This window comes from Mus pahari, chromosome 10 (genome assembly GCF_900095145.1).
Source record: "Mus pahari chromosome 10, PAHARI_EIJ_v1.1, whole genome shotgun sequence".
Lineage (NCBI taxonomy): Eukaryota > Metazoa > Chordata > Mammalia > Rodentia > Muridae > Mus > Mus pahari.
Window position 1 is genome coordinate 66875188 of NC_034599.1, and position 17500 is coordinate 66892687.

Here is a 17500-nt window from a genome sequence, read left to right on the forward strand (position 1 = left end):
ACAGAGAAACCCTGTCTCGAAAAAACAAAAAAAGGCTCCAAATGAGGAAACAGAACCTCAAACTGAATTTGAGAAGTAGTTTTTAGTTAACAGCTACTAAGAAATGACATATATGCATATACATATGCATATACATACATATATCCTAAAGACTTCATTTATTTACCACAATTTTAATAGTTACGTAGGTCCAAATCTGCGCATGTGATGTAACTGCAGTGGGTGTGGGTCACACCTATGAGGAAGGCTGAATGAAGTAAGGCTATACATTCAAGAGGGGCCATGAATTCTTACATCTCAGATTGACAGTTTCCTTTACCATCAACTTCTACTTGCCTTGTTATATACAGTACAAATACTGCTTGACGGAAAAGTTAAAAAAAAAAAAAATTAAAGTAAAAAAAAGTTTTTGTGAAGTGAAAACTCAACAGAAAATTAAAACAAAAATGTAGAAATTTTCTTTGGTGAAATTTCTATTTTATTTTAGATGTAATTAATGGATTTTACATCTGAAGTGACCCATTAATCAGCATAACTTTTATTTACACTTATGTTGAAAGCCAGTGGTTTTCAGCACACATTTTTCTGCTTATACAGGCCATGTGTCATACTCAATGATTTTAGACTGTCAGCTGCCATAGGCAAATCCACACTAGATTATCAGACTTTCACTACTTCAAACTAGAGAAGAAAAAACCAAAGGCTGCACATGCTAAGGTCCCTTACAAAGCATCTGTAGACCACCAAGACCCGGACTGAGTCACCTACTTAGATTAACATGGTTGTCAAAAGTCAATTTTAATATCACAAAGTAACCAACAGTGAAGAGTAGTGAAAGCAATGTCAATCACACAAACTGTATCTTTTCCTGATGCCAATGACAGTTAATACAATAAGCTACATAAGGCATTTAGAATATTTTTAACTATAGTATAAACATGACAAAAAATGATGTTACAAGGCAGATTATTTTGAAACAGATTTTTGTAAGAAGGATAAATATTTTTTAAAAAGAGTGATATCCAATCTGGAGGGTGGGGGCATAACAATACAATGTGAGGCTTATTTCAGACTGAACAACTTCAAATTAAGAAAGACATATAAAGGGAGAATATTTTACATGGGATAGGGAAAGAAAGAATGATCACCAAGACTGGTGATAAAACATAAAGATCAGGTGTCGATGAGAGGTGGAACCCTTCAAACTTCACTTCACTTGCAAACACTTTTACACATCCTCAATTAAAGTCCAAATACTTAGACCATATAATAATGTATAAATGAAATATTAATCTTTTATGAAATGTACCCAAAGAAAAATGGTCCTAAGCAAGTAAAATTTGTCAATGTTTTATCACATTTTTAATTGTTACATACCTGATAAGACAAATAGTAAACCACAAGTGCCCTTGAAGGAATGTGTCTCTGGCTCAGAGAACTTGCCATGTGTGATATCACAAAAACACTGTCTAAACTAAAAAGATCATGAATATTTTCTTTTATACACTCTTCGTACTCTAAAGGAAAGACCCTGATTCCCACATGCTGGTTCCTTAGCCTGGATTAAGTGAGGAAAAGTCGAATCCCTCTAGCAACATGGGAGCTTTCTTTTATATATTTACATAGGACACGGTAACAGAAAGGGTCTCTGAGCACAGACACATGAGAAGACTACCCACACAGACAGAGTCATCAACTTACCTATCAGATTTGAGTTCATGAAAGGTGTTGGGGACAAGCCTTCATGGGCTCCTAATCGACTGTCATTCAAGTGATCACTGTAATGAGGGCTGTCTGTAAAACCCTAAGGGGGGAAAAGACCGAAATATTAAAGAGAGTACAGTAACACCTTCTGAATGCACAGGCTTACCCAGGGTCTCCTAACTGAGTTCCTTATTCATCACTCACAGCACTGAAGGGCACTTGCCTCGAAGCCCAAGTTCAATCCCTGAGACCCACATTATAAAAAATGAAAACTGACTACTGCAAGTTCTCTGACTTCCATGTGCTAACCATAGCAAACACACACCACCCAATACCACCATCCCCTCACAAAAATGAATCAATAAACAGATGTGTTTTTTTAAAAAATTCTTTATTACTCTTAAAGGAAAGTTGAGTTCCTGAGGAAACACTAACCTTAGTCCACTGTCTTCAAATTTTTCAATGCCTCTGGAGAAAAAAAAAAAACTAAGAGCATTCTAACAGACTATCACTGGAATCATCTCTAAGACCTCAAATCATCCAAAAGGAAAAACCTTTGGACATGTTCCTATTGCATACAAAAGGAAAGTTTTACATATCACTAAAAAGAAAAAAATTAGCTTAACAAACCAACCAACCAACCAACCAACAACACCCACCAACCCACCACCATCCTTCTGAGTTATGATGCACGAGGGATGCTTTTCTCTTCCTAGTCCTCCTTAGTTCTTACAAAAATCTACTCTTGGAATCTGGGCCATTAAAAAAAGAATAAAGAAAGAAAGAAAAGAAAACACTTAATAAAACGGCTAATTAAATCAAAAGGTCTGAAAAGAAAATTATAAATACCTTGAAATAATAACACTAAGAATATTTCACAGTAGCTATTACACTTCTTTCACAAAAATACAATTTCTTAAAAGCAAGTGAGGGACAGAGGAAAGAAAGTTTACAATTTTTCTTCCTGGTTCTCAGATGCCTACATATACCATACCACTGTCTCCAAAATCATAGTGTTTCTAGTTAATTTTTGAAATTTCAGGTGATACCAAGCCCTTTGATAACTTAATCATGATAGAAGATGAGGAAAACTGAAAAGAAACCAAATAAGACCTGCCCTGCCCTGCCCTGCCTGACTGAGAGCCCACACAGCATCTCCAGGGGCTGTGTCACTGAACAGTCATCATTCTCTAGACTACACGCTCACATTCAAGATGACATTAAAGGAACAAAAGCAGGTCTCACTACATCTGTGGAAAAGAGATGTTAATTTAACAAAAACACTAGATTCCAAGGGCTAAGTAACTGTTGACTCATTAAAGCTGCCTATAGATGTACATCATGACTTTCATTGTTTAGTTTTAATCTTCTGGGAACGCAAACTCCGAATTAAATGGGTTTTATATTTGTCTACTACAGAACCAGTGATACATATGTGACAGATAATTCTAAGCGACATTTACAACATGGTGATGCTGCAAGATGTATTCTGGGGACCACAATCATAGTCCGATCTGTCACATCCAAAAAGATGACAAAACAGGATGACCCTGACAAAATACATCCTGTAGAGTTTATTTTTATCCTAAAAACTAACACTGTACAAATGCCAGCTCACATACCACAATCCAATGCACCTCAGTGTTCTTTCAGTCAACCCTTCTCACTGCCATTCCTAGGTACAGTGTAAAAACAAGGCAATGCATCCTATATACTTGCTGAAATCATGAAACTGTAATAACTCTAGAAAAAAATGCTAATTTTCAGCCATATTATTCATATAATAGAAAATAAAATGAAAAATATGAAAATTAAAAAGTTCCAGTTTAAAAATTAAAGCAACTAAATGGGTTTTTTGTTGTTGTTGTTGTTATCTGTTTTGGTTTTGTTTTGAGACAGGGTTTCTTTGTTTAGCCCTGGATATCCTGTAATTTGTTCTGTAGACCAGGTTGGACTCAGAGATTAACCTGCCTCTGCCAGGAACAAATATTTTAAATGTCTGTTTTAACCTATATATTTTAAAGTAAACATTGAGTAGCACTGGTTCAACAAGATGCCTTTCTGACTTTATGCTCACTTTATGTTGCAAGAAATTAGGAATGTTGACCTTTGCTATAATAAGAAAGCAGAGCTGAAATGCTCAATGAGAGCTGTTTCTGAATTAACACATAATCAATTAAAATTTTTATAACTCAAGATCCTTCTATTGATACATCTGTATAATCAATCAATCACCAACAAAGTCTTGCTTATCCTAAGCTCAAGTGACTTACCTATCTCAGTCGGAATACCTAGGACTTTTATAGGTATGTGCTCATCATCTTGTAGCAAAATTTTTTAAATCTTAATTTCATGGGAATGGGAGGAGATGGTTCAGTAGGTAAGAACACTTATAGTTTAAAACTGAGAACCTAAGTTCAAATTCTTAGCACTCACATAAAAACAAAGCCAAGCACAGCTGTGCACACCTATAACCTCAGTACTAAGAGTGAAAGAACACAGGGAAATTGCTTGTACTTACTGGCCACCAGCCTAGCTCCAGGTTGAGTAAGAGACCCTGTCACAAGAGAACAGGGCAGAGAGTGATAGAACTGAACACCCAGATGCCCATCTCTCTATCATCCTCATGCATATTCTTCTCTCTTCCTCCCTCCCACTTCCCTCTGTCAATTTTAAAAAATATTGTATGGGGCTGGTCAGATAGTTTAGCAGGTATCAAAACACATAAAAGTAATTACATCTAGTGCCGAATTAAATACAACCTAATCCACACCAGAGGCAAACAATAACCTGTATGCACATATGCTTCATTCTATCAAACTGTCAAAAAACTTAACGGCACTACATTAAGAGAATAATGCATTTATGATTAAAATGCAAATAAATGGTAATTATATACCTTAAAAAGTATTCTCTAATTCCGGCATTTAGTCTCCCCTCCCCCACACACACTTCAATAAGGCCGTTCTCAACATTAACAAGAGCTGTACTGCATCATCTTTCTGTCTGTTCTAAATTTTTCAATGCACTACCAATCTCTATCCAGATGCCAACAGAAATGCTTACCAACACTTGTCAATCTTGTCTTTTCTTCTCTTGACCTTTTCTCTCATTTTCTTCTTACCTATCCCTTATCGCTTGTATCTTGCCCCCCTCTGCCCCTTTGGGTTTTCAAGAAAGGGTTTTTCTATGTAACAGAGCAATGGTTGTCCTGGAAATCTCTCTGTAGACAAGGCTGGTCTCAAACTCACAGATATCAGCCTGCCTCTGCCTCTGATTTAAGCTGTGCGCCTACAGTGGTGGCGCACGCCTTGTATCACAGCACTTGAAAGACAGATGCAGGCGGATTTCTGAGTTCCGAAAAGAGAGAGAGAGAGAGAGAGAGAGAGAGAGAGAGAGAGAGAGAGAGAGAGAGAGAGAGAGAGAGAGATCTTGTAAAATGGTAATCAGCATGTTAATGTAGGATCATTTCTACTGGAAACTATCAGAATACCTCAACTCCCAGAAACCCTACCTACCTACACACACACACACACACAAAAAAAAAAAAACAACCAAAACCAATACAAAAATAGCCATACCTTTACAGCAGATTGCTAGCTAACTAGCCCTTCCAATGAGCTACCAGATCTGACTAACACAGAAAGAGACACTGAAGCTAAAGATCCAGGACAAGCTGTACCAAATTTCTAAACTACAGAAAGTATTAAAAAAAAAAAAAAGTATCATGTTAAAATAATAAGTGTGTGGTCATTTAACACAAAAAGAGACAACTAATTCAAATATTTTTTTTAAAAAGTATTATATGAAATGCAACTTAGATGAAATGGACAAATGGCACAATTCTTAAGTTATCCAAGTCAAGTAATCTTGTTAAAGAAATACATGAAATTGTCTCAGGCCTTAGTTTAGTTAGGTCAAAGTGCTTGCCACCAAGTTCGAAGATCTCAATTTGAACCACAGAGCCCATAATACCAAGATCTGCAACATAACAAACTTTTCCCAGTTTCAGTAACCCAAACAAAATTTATTTTTCATGACTTATAGGACTTCTTGTTGGATTTAAAAAATCACAATAGTCCATCATCTTGTCTGGGACAGTCTCCAGGACTTCAAAATAGTTGTCTTTCCAATAGAACATCCAGACTTTTAAAGTTCCTAACAAAGCTTTGTTTCAGAAAGGATATATAACTTCTTATGTAACTAGAAATAAAAAGAGGAAAAAATGCTAACAGATTCCAAATTGGTCTGTCTGTATATAAGACTTTCTCTATTTAATTATCAATTAAGAAAAAAAAAAATCTTTGCAGAAAAGAAACTAAACGATCAGAACTCAGTTTGTTCAGGTCATTTGACTGGTGTTGTGACTCAATTTTTACAACACATAAAGTAATTTTTTCGTAAGAAATAATGATAGCAGGACTGGTGATGTGATAAAGATGATTGCTACCAAGCCTGATGACTTGAATTCCATATTCAAGACACACATGATTAAAGAATAGAACCAATGAGAATAGAAACAAGAAAAAAGAAAAAGAAAGAAAGAAAAAGAAAAGAAAAGAATGAATGCTGGTCATAGCATAACCTTAAAATCTTTAGAGTATTGTTCCTTAAAGCCCTAAATGGCTACGAATGGAAACACACATTTTGACAAGTCAACACAGTAAAAGGGGATAGATGGCTTCAGCCATCTAGTCTGGTTACCATTACTAAATGTTAATCTAATCTATCTTCTCAAAACCTTAATTTCCTCATCTCCAAAATGAAAAGAATCTTAAAAATGGCTTCTCGGTGTGATACTCTTAAAGACCTAAGCAATTACACATCAAAGTTAAGTCTGTAAGTTATACTGTGATAAATGGGAACTCTAACAGTTTAATAAAAGTAAGCTAGCTGGTTATAAAAATGTGTTCATCTGGAACCTATCCTACATTGTAATTTCATAAATAAGAAATCACTAAACGAAGGAAACACTAAAGAGACTATCAAGATCTAGTTGAACAATTAAAAAGGGGGATATCAAAGACTAAATTGAAATATACTGGAAGGCCACCTGGTAAATTCTGGTTAAGTAGGTGTCCTGGGAGACTAAACAGAGGTCTAGTAGCTAGCAGAGCTATATTACTACTCTACTAGTGTACTAGATCTCAGTCACCACTCATTAGCTATGAAACCTAAAAACCCTAGTAGAGAGAACTGTAAAGTCAATCTGTCCTGACAAGGATTGTAGACTCATACAGACTTAAGTGAAACTCACATGAGGTGAGAAACTGACTCACTCTCTCTCTCTCTCTCTCTCTCTCTCTATATATATATATATATATATATATATATATATATATATATGAATGATGTGTATATATATATATATTATATATATATATTTTTTATTGATCTGTCTAAAAAGCATATCTATATATATGCTTTTTAGACAGATCAATAGCAGAGTCTCAGTACATTTGCTCTAAGAATGGGTAGGCTGAAAAAAGAGACACTGGTTGTCTTAGAATGCTAGGTAATTTAAACCTATGTGATTTCTTTCAGCTTACAAAATATGCTGCAAATTTTTAAAGATGCTTACATCTTATAATTTACCTTTTTTTAAGTAAGAACAGATTCAGTTCAGGCAGATGACTCCCTGAATGGCACTAAGAGTCATAATTACTCCCCAGACTCATTTAAACCTAACCTTAAAACACACCCTTTCTCACCCATAGCTTTCTTCAGATCTAGAACATGTTGAAGCAGCAGTTACGTAACAAAACAGAGATTAATGGGAACATAGATGCAATACATAGAAAACACTTACTTTAATTCTTTGTCCCTTCTGTCTTGCTTTGCTATTTAACTGCTTCATCTCCTGTTTTGTACCTGAGATCAAGAGGCATAAAATACTATTTCAAAATTTGTGTGTCCTTTCTAATTAGTGCATTTAAACTTCCTATTCACCATAAAATCTATACCACTCCCCCTCAAAATATAAAAGAACAAATTCTAAACAGGTTCGAGGATACATCCTCCTTGCTATAGGGAAGATGCTAACACTAAGCTCAACTATCTAAGTCCTGACAAATGGGCACTAGGAAGGAAAGCTATTTTTAGCCTTTCTTCACACACACACAAAACTTTTTTGTTTTTAATTAAACGATCAGGTAGACTTTAACACAAAAAAATAGCAAACCTGTTACAGCCTGTAAACTTGGGAGAACTGAATTCTACAGTTACCATTCTGTGGTAGAAAAGAGTTGAGAGGATTCACAGTTCCCCAGCCACCTAGTCCTATCAGCTATTCCACAAGCACTACCACCTTTGGCAAAATTTCTTCTGTATCCATTACTTTGTAGTCCAGTTCCTATTTCCCTAACCCAAGTATGACTTTATGATAAGCAGATCTATATAGTTAATCTTTTCAGATCATCATATTTCTTTTTAGTATTTCATTTTGGACCCATTAGAGTGCTATTCCCTATATACAAGTCTATTTTTAATTGAATCTATTCCAGAAAGATAGACTACATTTTTCCTAGAGAACAGTTACTTCTCTCACCCTATACTATTCATCTACTAATCACCTAAAGACAGATTTTCTATCTACTGAATTTAGTGATCCGGGATGAGGAGGCCTTTGTCTTAATGATACCACCATTCCCTATTTCAAGAAGTTTGTTTCTCTTTCAACTATATTCACAGAAATGCTTGTTTAACCTATTCAACACTTCCTCCTCAATTACATCTTTCCTGATCAGTGAAATTATTTAAAGTGACAAATATTTAGAGCAAGCAATAAAATTATTTTAGAAGTTAATTATTTGCTACCTAATTATACCGTCAATCTTATTGTCTTAAAAGAATTAAAAGCTTTAAAGTCTAACTTTTTAGGCAAGTATGGACTATTTCTAAGCATACTTCCTGAACTGTGAAACATGCATTTATTCACCTTTAGCATTCCAAAAACTTGCTGCATTTACCACCTGCAGAATCTTAAAAATGGGAGTGGCGACCATGCTAGAAAAATTCTTTAAAGGCAAACAAACTAAGTCAGGTGTGATGGTACAGGTCTAAATCCCAGCTACTCAAGAAGATGACATAGGAGGATTGGGCTACATAGTACATTCAAGGCCAGAATGGGCAACTTAGATTCTACCTCAAAAAAAAAATAAAATAAAATAAAAATAAAAAATAAAAAAATAAAAAGTTTACTTTAAGAAGGAGGAGGTGATGACAATATTTGTCTGTCTTGAGTATATGCCACACGTGTATGTATAGATGTTTTCAGAGACCGGAAGAGGCTGTGAGATCTCTTATGCTCAAGTTTAAATACTTTTGAGCCACCTGATGTGGTTGTTAAGAACTGAACTCAGGTGCCCTGCGACAGCTGCCAGATATTTTTAACTGTTAAGCTGTCTCTCCAGCCTCAAAATAAAAAGTTTGAAAAGAAAAGGCTGTGGATATAGTTCAAGAGTAGAATACTTACCTAGTATATGTGTGGCCCTGGGTTCAATTCCTAGTATTGAGGGACAGGATGAATTTAATATTCTTATTGCAATGGGGTTTTCTCTATTTACACTATTTCCAGTGGAAGAAGAAGAAAGGTCCCTATGCTCTACTATCAACTACTAAGGCTTCTATGATCTGTAAGCCTAAGCAGGTCAATCCAAATCTCTAGCCAGTATAACCCCTTAGTGAGGTCAAAGTGACCTCTGTGTGTTTTGCACAGACAGTACATGAAGCTATCCCAGGCCCTATTGTCCCATATCCAGCTCACAATCTACTCAGTGGCACTTAGCCAAGCTCTCCTACATGAATGAAAAAGATACCGAATGCCAGCTAAGAATGGTGAGAGCACTAAACAAAATTAAAGTTCCCTTTAGCCTCATCTGGCACAAACACTGCAGAAGCTTCAAGAGAAAATAACATCAGCTTCATCCAGATAACCTTATATATTGGTTTTAGTTTTCATTGTTTGTGAAAACTATTTTCTTATTTTAGCTGAGTAGTTTTTCTTCTACCCTTTATCCAAATTACACAGTCTATGGCTCTATACACAAACTTTGCAAGACCAGCAACTCTAAACTCTTGGTAAGTTTATATTCTTCTTTCTACCCAACACACTCTTTGTGACTAGCATTCTATAAAGTGAACACTGCTCTGAGTACACTCAACTCCCAGTGAATGCACTGCTATAAGGAAGCAAAAGTCAGAGCAAGTACTATAGAATTCAAAACATGCTTACTACTCATCCCTTAGGGGAAGTCCCTGGTGCTCTGGGGAGAAATTGATCAGTCACTAAGGGCTAGGTTCACAACAAAAAAGGCAAGTAACAAGTCCCTGAGTTCACTCTGTGCTAAGTCTCGTACATAAAATAACTGAAAAACTTTTTTTTAAAGCCCAACCCATCAACACATATCCCCTCTGCATTATCAGCACAGACTGGAAGGGTAGTGGTGTAGCCATTAGTGCCATTCCATTTCTATCAATGAAAGGAAAAAAGAAGAGGAGGAGGAGGAAGAAGAAGAGGAGGAGGAGAAAGTTTGAGATTAAGAAAACTAACTCATTCAGGATCACAAAGCAAAGTGTAAGTTGTATCAGAAATAGAAACTGACACTCCCACACTTATCAGCTAGATCAAGTTGACACTGAGCAACTAATTCTATGGTTCTGCCTCACTACACACTAGCTTTGCTATGTGAATCTGTCTTCCTCCCTCCTCCCTTCCCCCATCCTCTTTCTCCTGTCTCCCCTCTTGCCAATTCCCTCCTCTCCCCATCTCTCAACCAAATGGCCTCAAACTTGCTATATAGCCCAATTTGATCTTGACTATCTGATTCTCCTGATTCGACCTCCCAAAGTGCTATAATCTCAAGAGGGTGATACCACATGCAGTTTGTGAAGTGCTAAATATCAAAACCAGAGCCTTGAGAGAGCTAGGAAATCACTCCACCATCTGAACCACATCACTCACTGGCTAGGAAGCACCATGTCCCAAATTATTTGTCACCATCCACACATTCGCTTTCTTGTTTTTTTGTTTTGTTTTGTTTTTAAGATTTATTTATTTATTATACGTAAGTACACTTTAACTGTCTTTAGACACTCCAGAAGAGGGAGTCAGATCTTGTTACAGATGGTTATGAGCCACCATGTGGTTGCTGGTATTTGAACTCTGGACCTTCAGAAGAGCAGTCTGTTACCCACTGAGCCATCTCACCAGCCCCTCCTTTCTTGTTTTAACTATCTACTTTCCCTTCAAAGTTGTGACAGAAATGTTACTACTCTTTGAATCCGGAAGTGCTGAGGCAAGGCAAAAGGACCAAGAGATGCTGGCAATGAAGTGTAATCTACTCACAGCCCAAAGGCAGGCTCTGACCAGTCACAAGACAGCCTTCCTCATGTAAACTGTGGGTCTCCTGCAAAGCTTCACCTTCACACTCTCCAAACCTCATTTCTCATCTGGAAACTAGGATAAATGATAGCAGCTAACACATTTTTCAGTTGTGAAAAATTCTATGATATGACAAAAGCTGAGGAAATAAAAAGAGCAAAATGCAAATGACTATTTTGTTCTGCAAAGCACAATACAAAAAGGGAATGGAAGACCTGGGGAAGTTTAGACACACCCAAACTCAGTTCAAGCCAATAAAGGTTCTTTATTTAAAAAAAAAAAAAAAAAATTAGTAGCAGCGATGATAAGTACATAAATACTCAACAGCAATATTTTACATGGAAAATGCTTATGACTTTAAAAGTATAAGCCCACTCATAGTAGCTAATGACATAGAAATTAGTTGTTTGTTGACAGTGAACCTGTATAAACTTTTCAAAGGAACAATAAAGTATTTGGTCTCTTATTTTAAAAAAGTATATGCAAACACACATACACATGCATGTATATATATAAATACACATACATAAAATCAGCAGAAAAGTTCTGCATCTTGTGCAGGCTATGAGGTACAAATCTCTATGGTACCATGGTAGAATTTAGGCTAGGAAGGGTACCAGTATGTACAAGAATGGGCAAGCCTAACAATATGGTCACTTAAAAGACCTACAGATCCAGGTATCAGTCACATCTTAGAAACAGAATGTGTATATCAGGAAATATATAGCCATGAAAATGCACTTAATTTATTTGATATTGACATAAAGCACTGAGAACAGCAATTGTTTTCATTTGTTAAATTAATAAATAAAATATTCCATAGCTATAATATCTACTTTTATCTATGCCCTTTGAGGTCTGTGTAATATCACTATAATTTTGAAGACAAAAAAAAAAAAAAAACCATAAAGAAAGGTGACTTTCCTATGATCTACTATACAAGTCTACAAGTCTCTGCCCTACCTACGAGCAGATTGTCTGTAAGCATAAACAGCTGTCCCCAATCACTCAGACTACCATCTACCATCTACTAACCTCACAGGTTTTCATCACTGTTCTTTTTTTATAAAAATTTGTTTACTCACTTTTTAACATTTTTTATTTTTGAAATTTATATAATCATATAATTACATCATTTTCACCCTTCCTTTTCTTCCCTTCACACTCTTACATATGCATCTTCTTGCTCTTTCAAATTTATGGCCTATTTTTTTCATTAACTGTTATGAGCACATATATGCATTCCTAAAAACAACTTTCTCAGTCTCTATAATGTTCCTCATATGTATTTCTTCAGTGATGACCATCAGGTATTGAACAGCCAGTTGCTCTTCCTGAGGGAAGAATTTTTTTAAAACTCTCAGCATTACTTAATTGTCTGTTCTATGTATTGTGCTAAGGAAAATGATTTTCCAAATTTTGATTATATTTAACTAAGTACATCACACCTATCATGCATAAAACATTGCTTTATGCAGAAAGAAAAACTTTTAAATGATCATTTCACAGGTAGAGATGTGCTTTTTCAAGAAAGTAATGCGTAATTGCAAGGGAAGGGAAATTGTTGTTACTAACATTTGTTATAGATCCAAAGGAAGCCCAGCGGTGGTGGCGCACGCCTTTAATCCCAGCACTCAGGAGGCATAGGCAGGCGGATTTCTGAGTTCGAGGCCAGCCTGGTCTACAAAGTGAGTTCCAGGACAGCCAGGGCTATACAAAGAAACCCTGTCTCAAAAAACCAAAATAATAATAATAATAATAATAATAATAATAATAATAATAATAATAAACATTAAAAAATAGATCCAAAGGAAAAATGTTTATTAATTAGTAAAAGAGCAAAAATTCTCATTAGATTTATATGGCAGCATCTCTTGCAAATGCATTCATTTGTTTCTGTTTGATTAGACACAAACTTCTATAAGATGAATACTAAAGACACTCACAGAACAGTGCATATCAGACACCGACCATTCCATTTAATCATTTTAACAACTTCATAAAACAGCTAACACCAATCCCTTTTTTTTTCAAATGAGTGACACACAGTGAATTTAAATAAGCTGTTCAGAATAACACTGATAGTAAAATGTAGGAAAACCTGAAACTCAAACAATCATTAACACAGCAATCAACTAGAACAATCCAATTTCCTGGCCTTTATACCTGGTACAATCTAAAATAGAGAAAATATTCCTTGTACTAAAGGATAAAAAGATACAAAAACTTGTTGCCTATATTTCTTGTAGGTCTGCACTATGCAATATTTAAATCTTGTTCATCTCTTGTGCTTCAATTTTTGACAGTTTTAAAACTGGATCATTCATAACATAGTACTTCTTTCATGTTTGTATATTTGTTCTGCACAGACAGATAAAGCATCTATATACAGACAAGAGAAGGCATGAGAGCATACACAAAAGCAGTGCTCCCACCCTCTAAGGTTTGAAGCCTACGAATATTACATACGTCTATCACTTCTTCTAACATTATTCTATCACTTCTTTTAACATTACCACTAAGTATCATGTCTACTCCAGTATCTCCCTCAAAAACTCTTTGTTAATGGATGGAACTAGCATCCTGAGTGAGGTAACCCAATCACAAAAGAATACACTTGGTATGCACTCACTGATAAGTGGGATATAAGCCCAAAAGCTCAGAATACCCAAGATACAATTCACAGACTGTGTGAAGTTCAAGAAGGAAGACCAAAGCACCCACACTTTGAAGGGGTAACAAAATAATCACAGGAGCAAATATAGAGACAAAGTGCAGAGCAAAGACTGAAGAAAAGGCCACCCAGAGACTGTCCCACCTAGGGATCCATCCCATATTCAGTTACCAAACACAGACACTATTGTGGATACCAAGAAGTGCATGCTGACAGGAGCCTAATATATGGGTCTCCTAGAAGGCTCTACCAGAGCCTGACATATACAGAGGCAGATGCTCACAGCCAACCATTGAATTGATCAATGGGGTCCCCAATGGAGGAGTTAGAGAAAGAACTGAAGGAGCTGAAGGGGTTTGCAACCCCATAGGAAGGACAATATCAACCAACCAGGGCTCCCAGGGTCTAAAGCACCAACCAAGGAGTTCACATGGAGGGGCCCATGGCTCCAGCTTTATATGTAGCAGAGGATGGGAAAAGAAGTCCTGTGAAGGCTTAATGCCCTAGTGTAGGGGAATGAAAGGGCGGAGAGGTGGGTGTGGGTGGGTGGTTGAGGGCACACACTCATAGAAGCAGGAGGAGGTGGGATGGGATAGGTGATTTCTAGGAGGGGAAATTGGGAAAGGGGAGAACATTTGAAATGTAAATAAATAAAATATCCAATAAAACAAAACAAAACATTTAAAAAAAACAAAACAAAACAAAACAAAAAACCTCTTTGTTAATGGGCTTCTGTGAGTAATTCTAATGACCAGAACCTTAACTGCCTCTACACTATGAGAGCTACTTTTCAGCTCTCTTAAGACCTGGAGAAGTCATATGCAAAAGGAACATAGCTGCAGTGACTGTTCTAGTCCTGGAAAAGATGTTTAAGAGCAGTAAGCTGGGTACCTAGGAATGTGCCTGGGTTAAAAAGGAAGTTGGCTGACCACAGAATTAGTTCAACTTTTCTCTACCACAACCTACACTAAAAATAAGCTAATAAATACATTCAGAATAGAAGACAGTTCTCTCATGTGACCTATAGATCAAATAGCAAAAACAGCAGGATTTTCTTTGAATGCCATCACTGATGCAAATACAATGTCAGAATGATCAACCTGTTAAGTGCTTGGATACACTGTTATATGTTCTTCTCCTAAAATCCCATCTAATATTCAAGTAGAAAAACTCAGGAAGCCTGAAAGTGAAGTAATTAAAAACTACAAAGGAAACATCTAATTCACTCTAAGACAGTAACTTGAGCCTCTGGAGGAAAATTTTCAAATATTTGCATATACTATATTATAAATTTCTACTATAGAAAACTTCAATTTCAAATATATATATGCAAGAAACACTCAAATATTTTTCAGGGAGTCAAAAACTCTCTTCAGAATTGGGAAAAAATTGAACATCTACAAGTTTAAAATCTCCAAGATACGAAAATGTGTCCAGGAATGAACAGTAAAATCTAAATCCTGTCAAAGCACTTCACATGACAGCTATTTTGGCCACTGATTCCCATGATGCTAATAGAGACAGCATCTGTCTGTTTTCTTCCAAATAATAATAGTCCTTCCCAACATATTTAAATTAGAGTGTGGCCTAACAAAACAGCAAAACCTCTTGTTTTCAGAAGCACTTTGATACTGACAGAAGTATATCAAAAGCAAGCAGCCCAATTGCATACAAGCCCCAACTACATGCTTCTTTCTTTCTACTATTTAAGATACTTTAAAAGTTAAATGTTCATAAACTTTATATATATTTATCTATCTTCTCTTGGTTTACTATAAGAGAAAAGAAATGTCTCATTCATTTACATATAGCATTATGGTTTGCACGTGAAATGATCCTGACAGATTCATGTGTCTGAACATGTGGTCTAATCTGATGACAGTTTCTAAAAATTAGAACCTCTAGGAAGTAGGGCCTCACTGCAGCAAGTGGGGTAAGGAAGGAAGGCCTTGTAAACTACAATCTAGTTTTAACCAAGGTCTGTTTCCTGATCGGATGACAAGTGAGCAAGCTGCCCCACACTGACAGGAGCCAGTCTTGCAGCAACAACACCACCAAGCCGTCCCCACCTTTAAACTATGAGCCCAAAGAAATTTCTTCTCATTCAGAGTAGATTGTGTAAAGCCTTCTAAATATGAATAACACACAGTCCTTTAAAAAAAAGTATCCCACTTCGTAACCCTACCAGTGCACTAGTGGCTGGGAACGAAGTGTTTATTTATAGTTCTTTCATTTTCTGTCTCTGGTCCCATTTCAAACCTTTACCAGAAACTTTTGCATAGTTTTCTTGCTAGAAAAGGCCCTAATCTTTACACCCTTTGGTGTGTAGAACACAAAGTTGGTATTATTTTCTATTGTTAGCCAAGAATTACCATGTTTTATATCTATTTTGACATGGTTTCTAGAGATAAGACTACTGAGTACCCAATATGAATAACTGATAACCTCTAGAACTGAGCTTGAAAAGGAAGCTGAAAGCTGGAGCTTTAAAAGTCACTACCATCTCCTGAAACAGGTAACACACAAAGAAATAACAATTTAGTAGAAAGAACATCTGATGGGTACTCTGAGCTCCTACAGCATCACAGGGGGAGCACTGTAGGAAAACCACATCTGGATAATACCAAGAGTATTTCTCTAGGTATAGGAATTGTAATAAACCTCAAAAGCAGGACAGTAGACTAAATCTATGATGAGGGCTATGCATATTCTATATTTCCATAACATAAGATAATCTTTATTTGTTATGAAAAATTCATTTATGAAAAACCTCATTTACTCAGTCCAATCATCTTTACAGTTGTAAACAAGACTTAAGAAAACTTACTCTAGATGAATCATAGGAAGGGCTTGGTTGACCACTTGTTCCCCAAGATGTTGTTCCTCCACGCTCATCCATACCTAAAGAAAGCAGACAGTGTACAATATAAATTCTAAAGACATGTATATGATGTTTCAGATAGTGCATAAGAGAACGAAGTTCACATGGTGGTATTAGACTCATTGTGAAACTGGCTATCTCACACTCTTTGCCTCGGTAGCATATAGCAAGGTAGTTTCTTCAGAGTTACTCTCACTATTATTCCCCTAAATGATACCCTCTGTATATCATGACATTTCAGAACTAAGATATTTCTTTGGAGACTTTCAAATGGATTTTCACGTTTCTCCATATTTCTACCCATTACCCACAAACTTTCCATATATAAAAATATGAAGATTTCAGTTCTTCAACCATAAAAACAAAGCTAGCGACATAATATTCAGTTTGATACATGTGTTTCTATCAGATTAGAGAATTAATATTCTTAACAGAAAATAGAGAATCTCAAATTACCTATACCCACTAACCACAGTGACAAAAGAGTGCACTGCAGTAATCCTGTGGGAAGCAATTCTATCTCTTCAAAGCTGTTACTCACAACGTAGCTGCAAAGTAAAGGTCTTAAAGGGGGATAGGATACAGGATCAGTTACCATCATCCATTTCTGATGCTAGGTTATATACTTAAACCTTCCCATTGGTTCCACGAAAGACTGGTAATCTCTAAATTGGTCATTTATCATTTTATGTTTTAATCTAGTTATTCCTACATTTTCTATATTTTAAAAAACCAGGATTTTCATCTTTGATTCCTAAGGACAGTATGTATTCCCCAGCTCTTTCTAAGATATTTTCTATACTAAATATCAATGTTGGCTTTCTTTCCTTTGTACTTGAAAAAAAATAGATGTTAGAAA

General features: G+C 36.0%; 1 protein-coding gene across 7 annotated transcripts in view; it reads right to left on the reverse strand.

Moving 5' to 3' along the window:
• Tcf12 (transcription factor 12) overlaps window positions 1-17500 on the reverse strand; it is a 263062-nt gene that overhangs the window by 152084 nt on the left and 93478 nt on the right. For 4 of the 7 annotated variants that reach the window (XM_021206106.2, XM_021206102.2, XM_021206104.2 and 1 more), the window contains exons 4-5: window positions 16588-16661; window positions 1702-1804 (exon numbers count right to left, since the gene is read on the reverse strand). In XM_021206106.2, coding sequence (XP_021061765.1) covers window positions 1702-1804; window positions 16588-16661 — 177 coding nt within the window. Of the gene's footprint in view, window positions 1-1701; window positions 1805-2139; window positions 2159-7513; window positions 7576-16587; window positions 16662-17500 lie in introns of those variants that run through there. The other 3 variants (XM_021206111.2, XM_021206109.2, XM_029543009.1) reach the window with 2 other exon arrangements.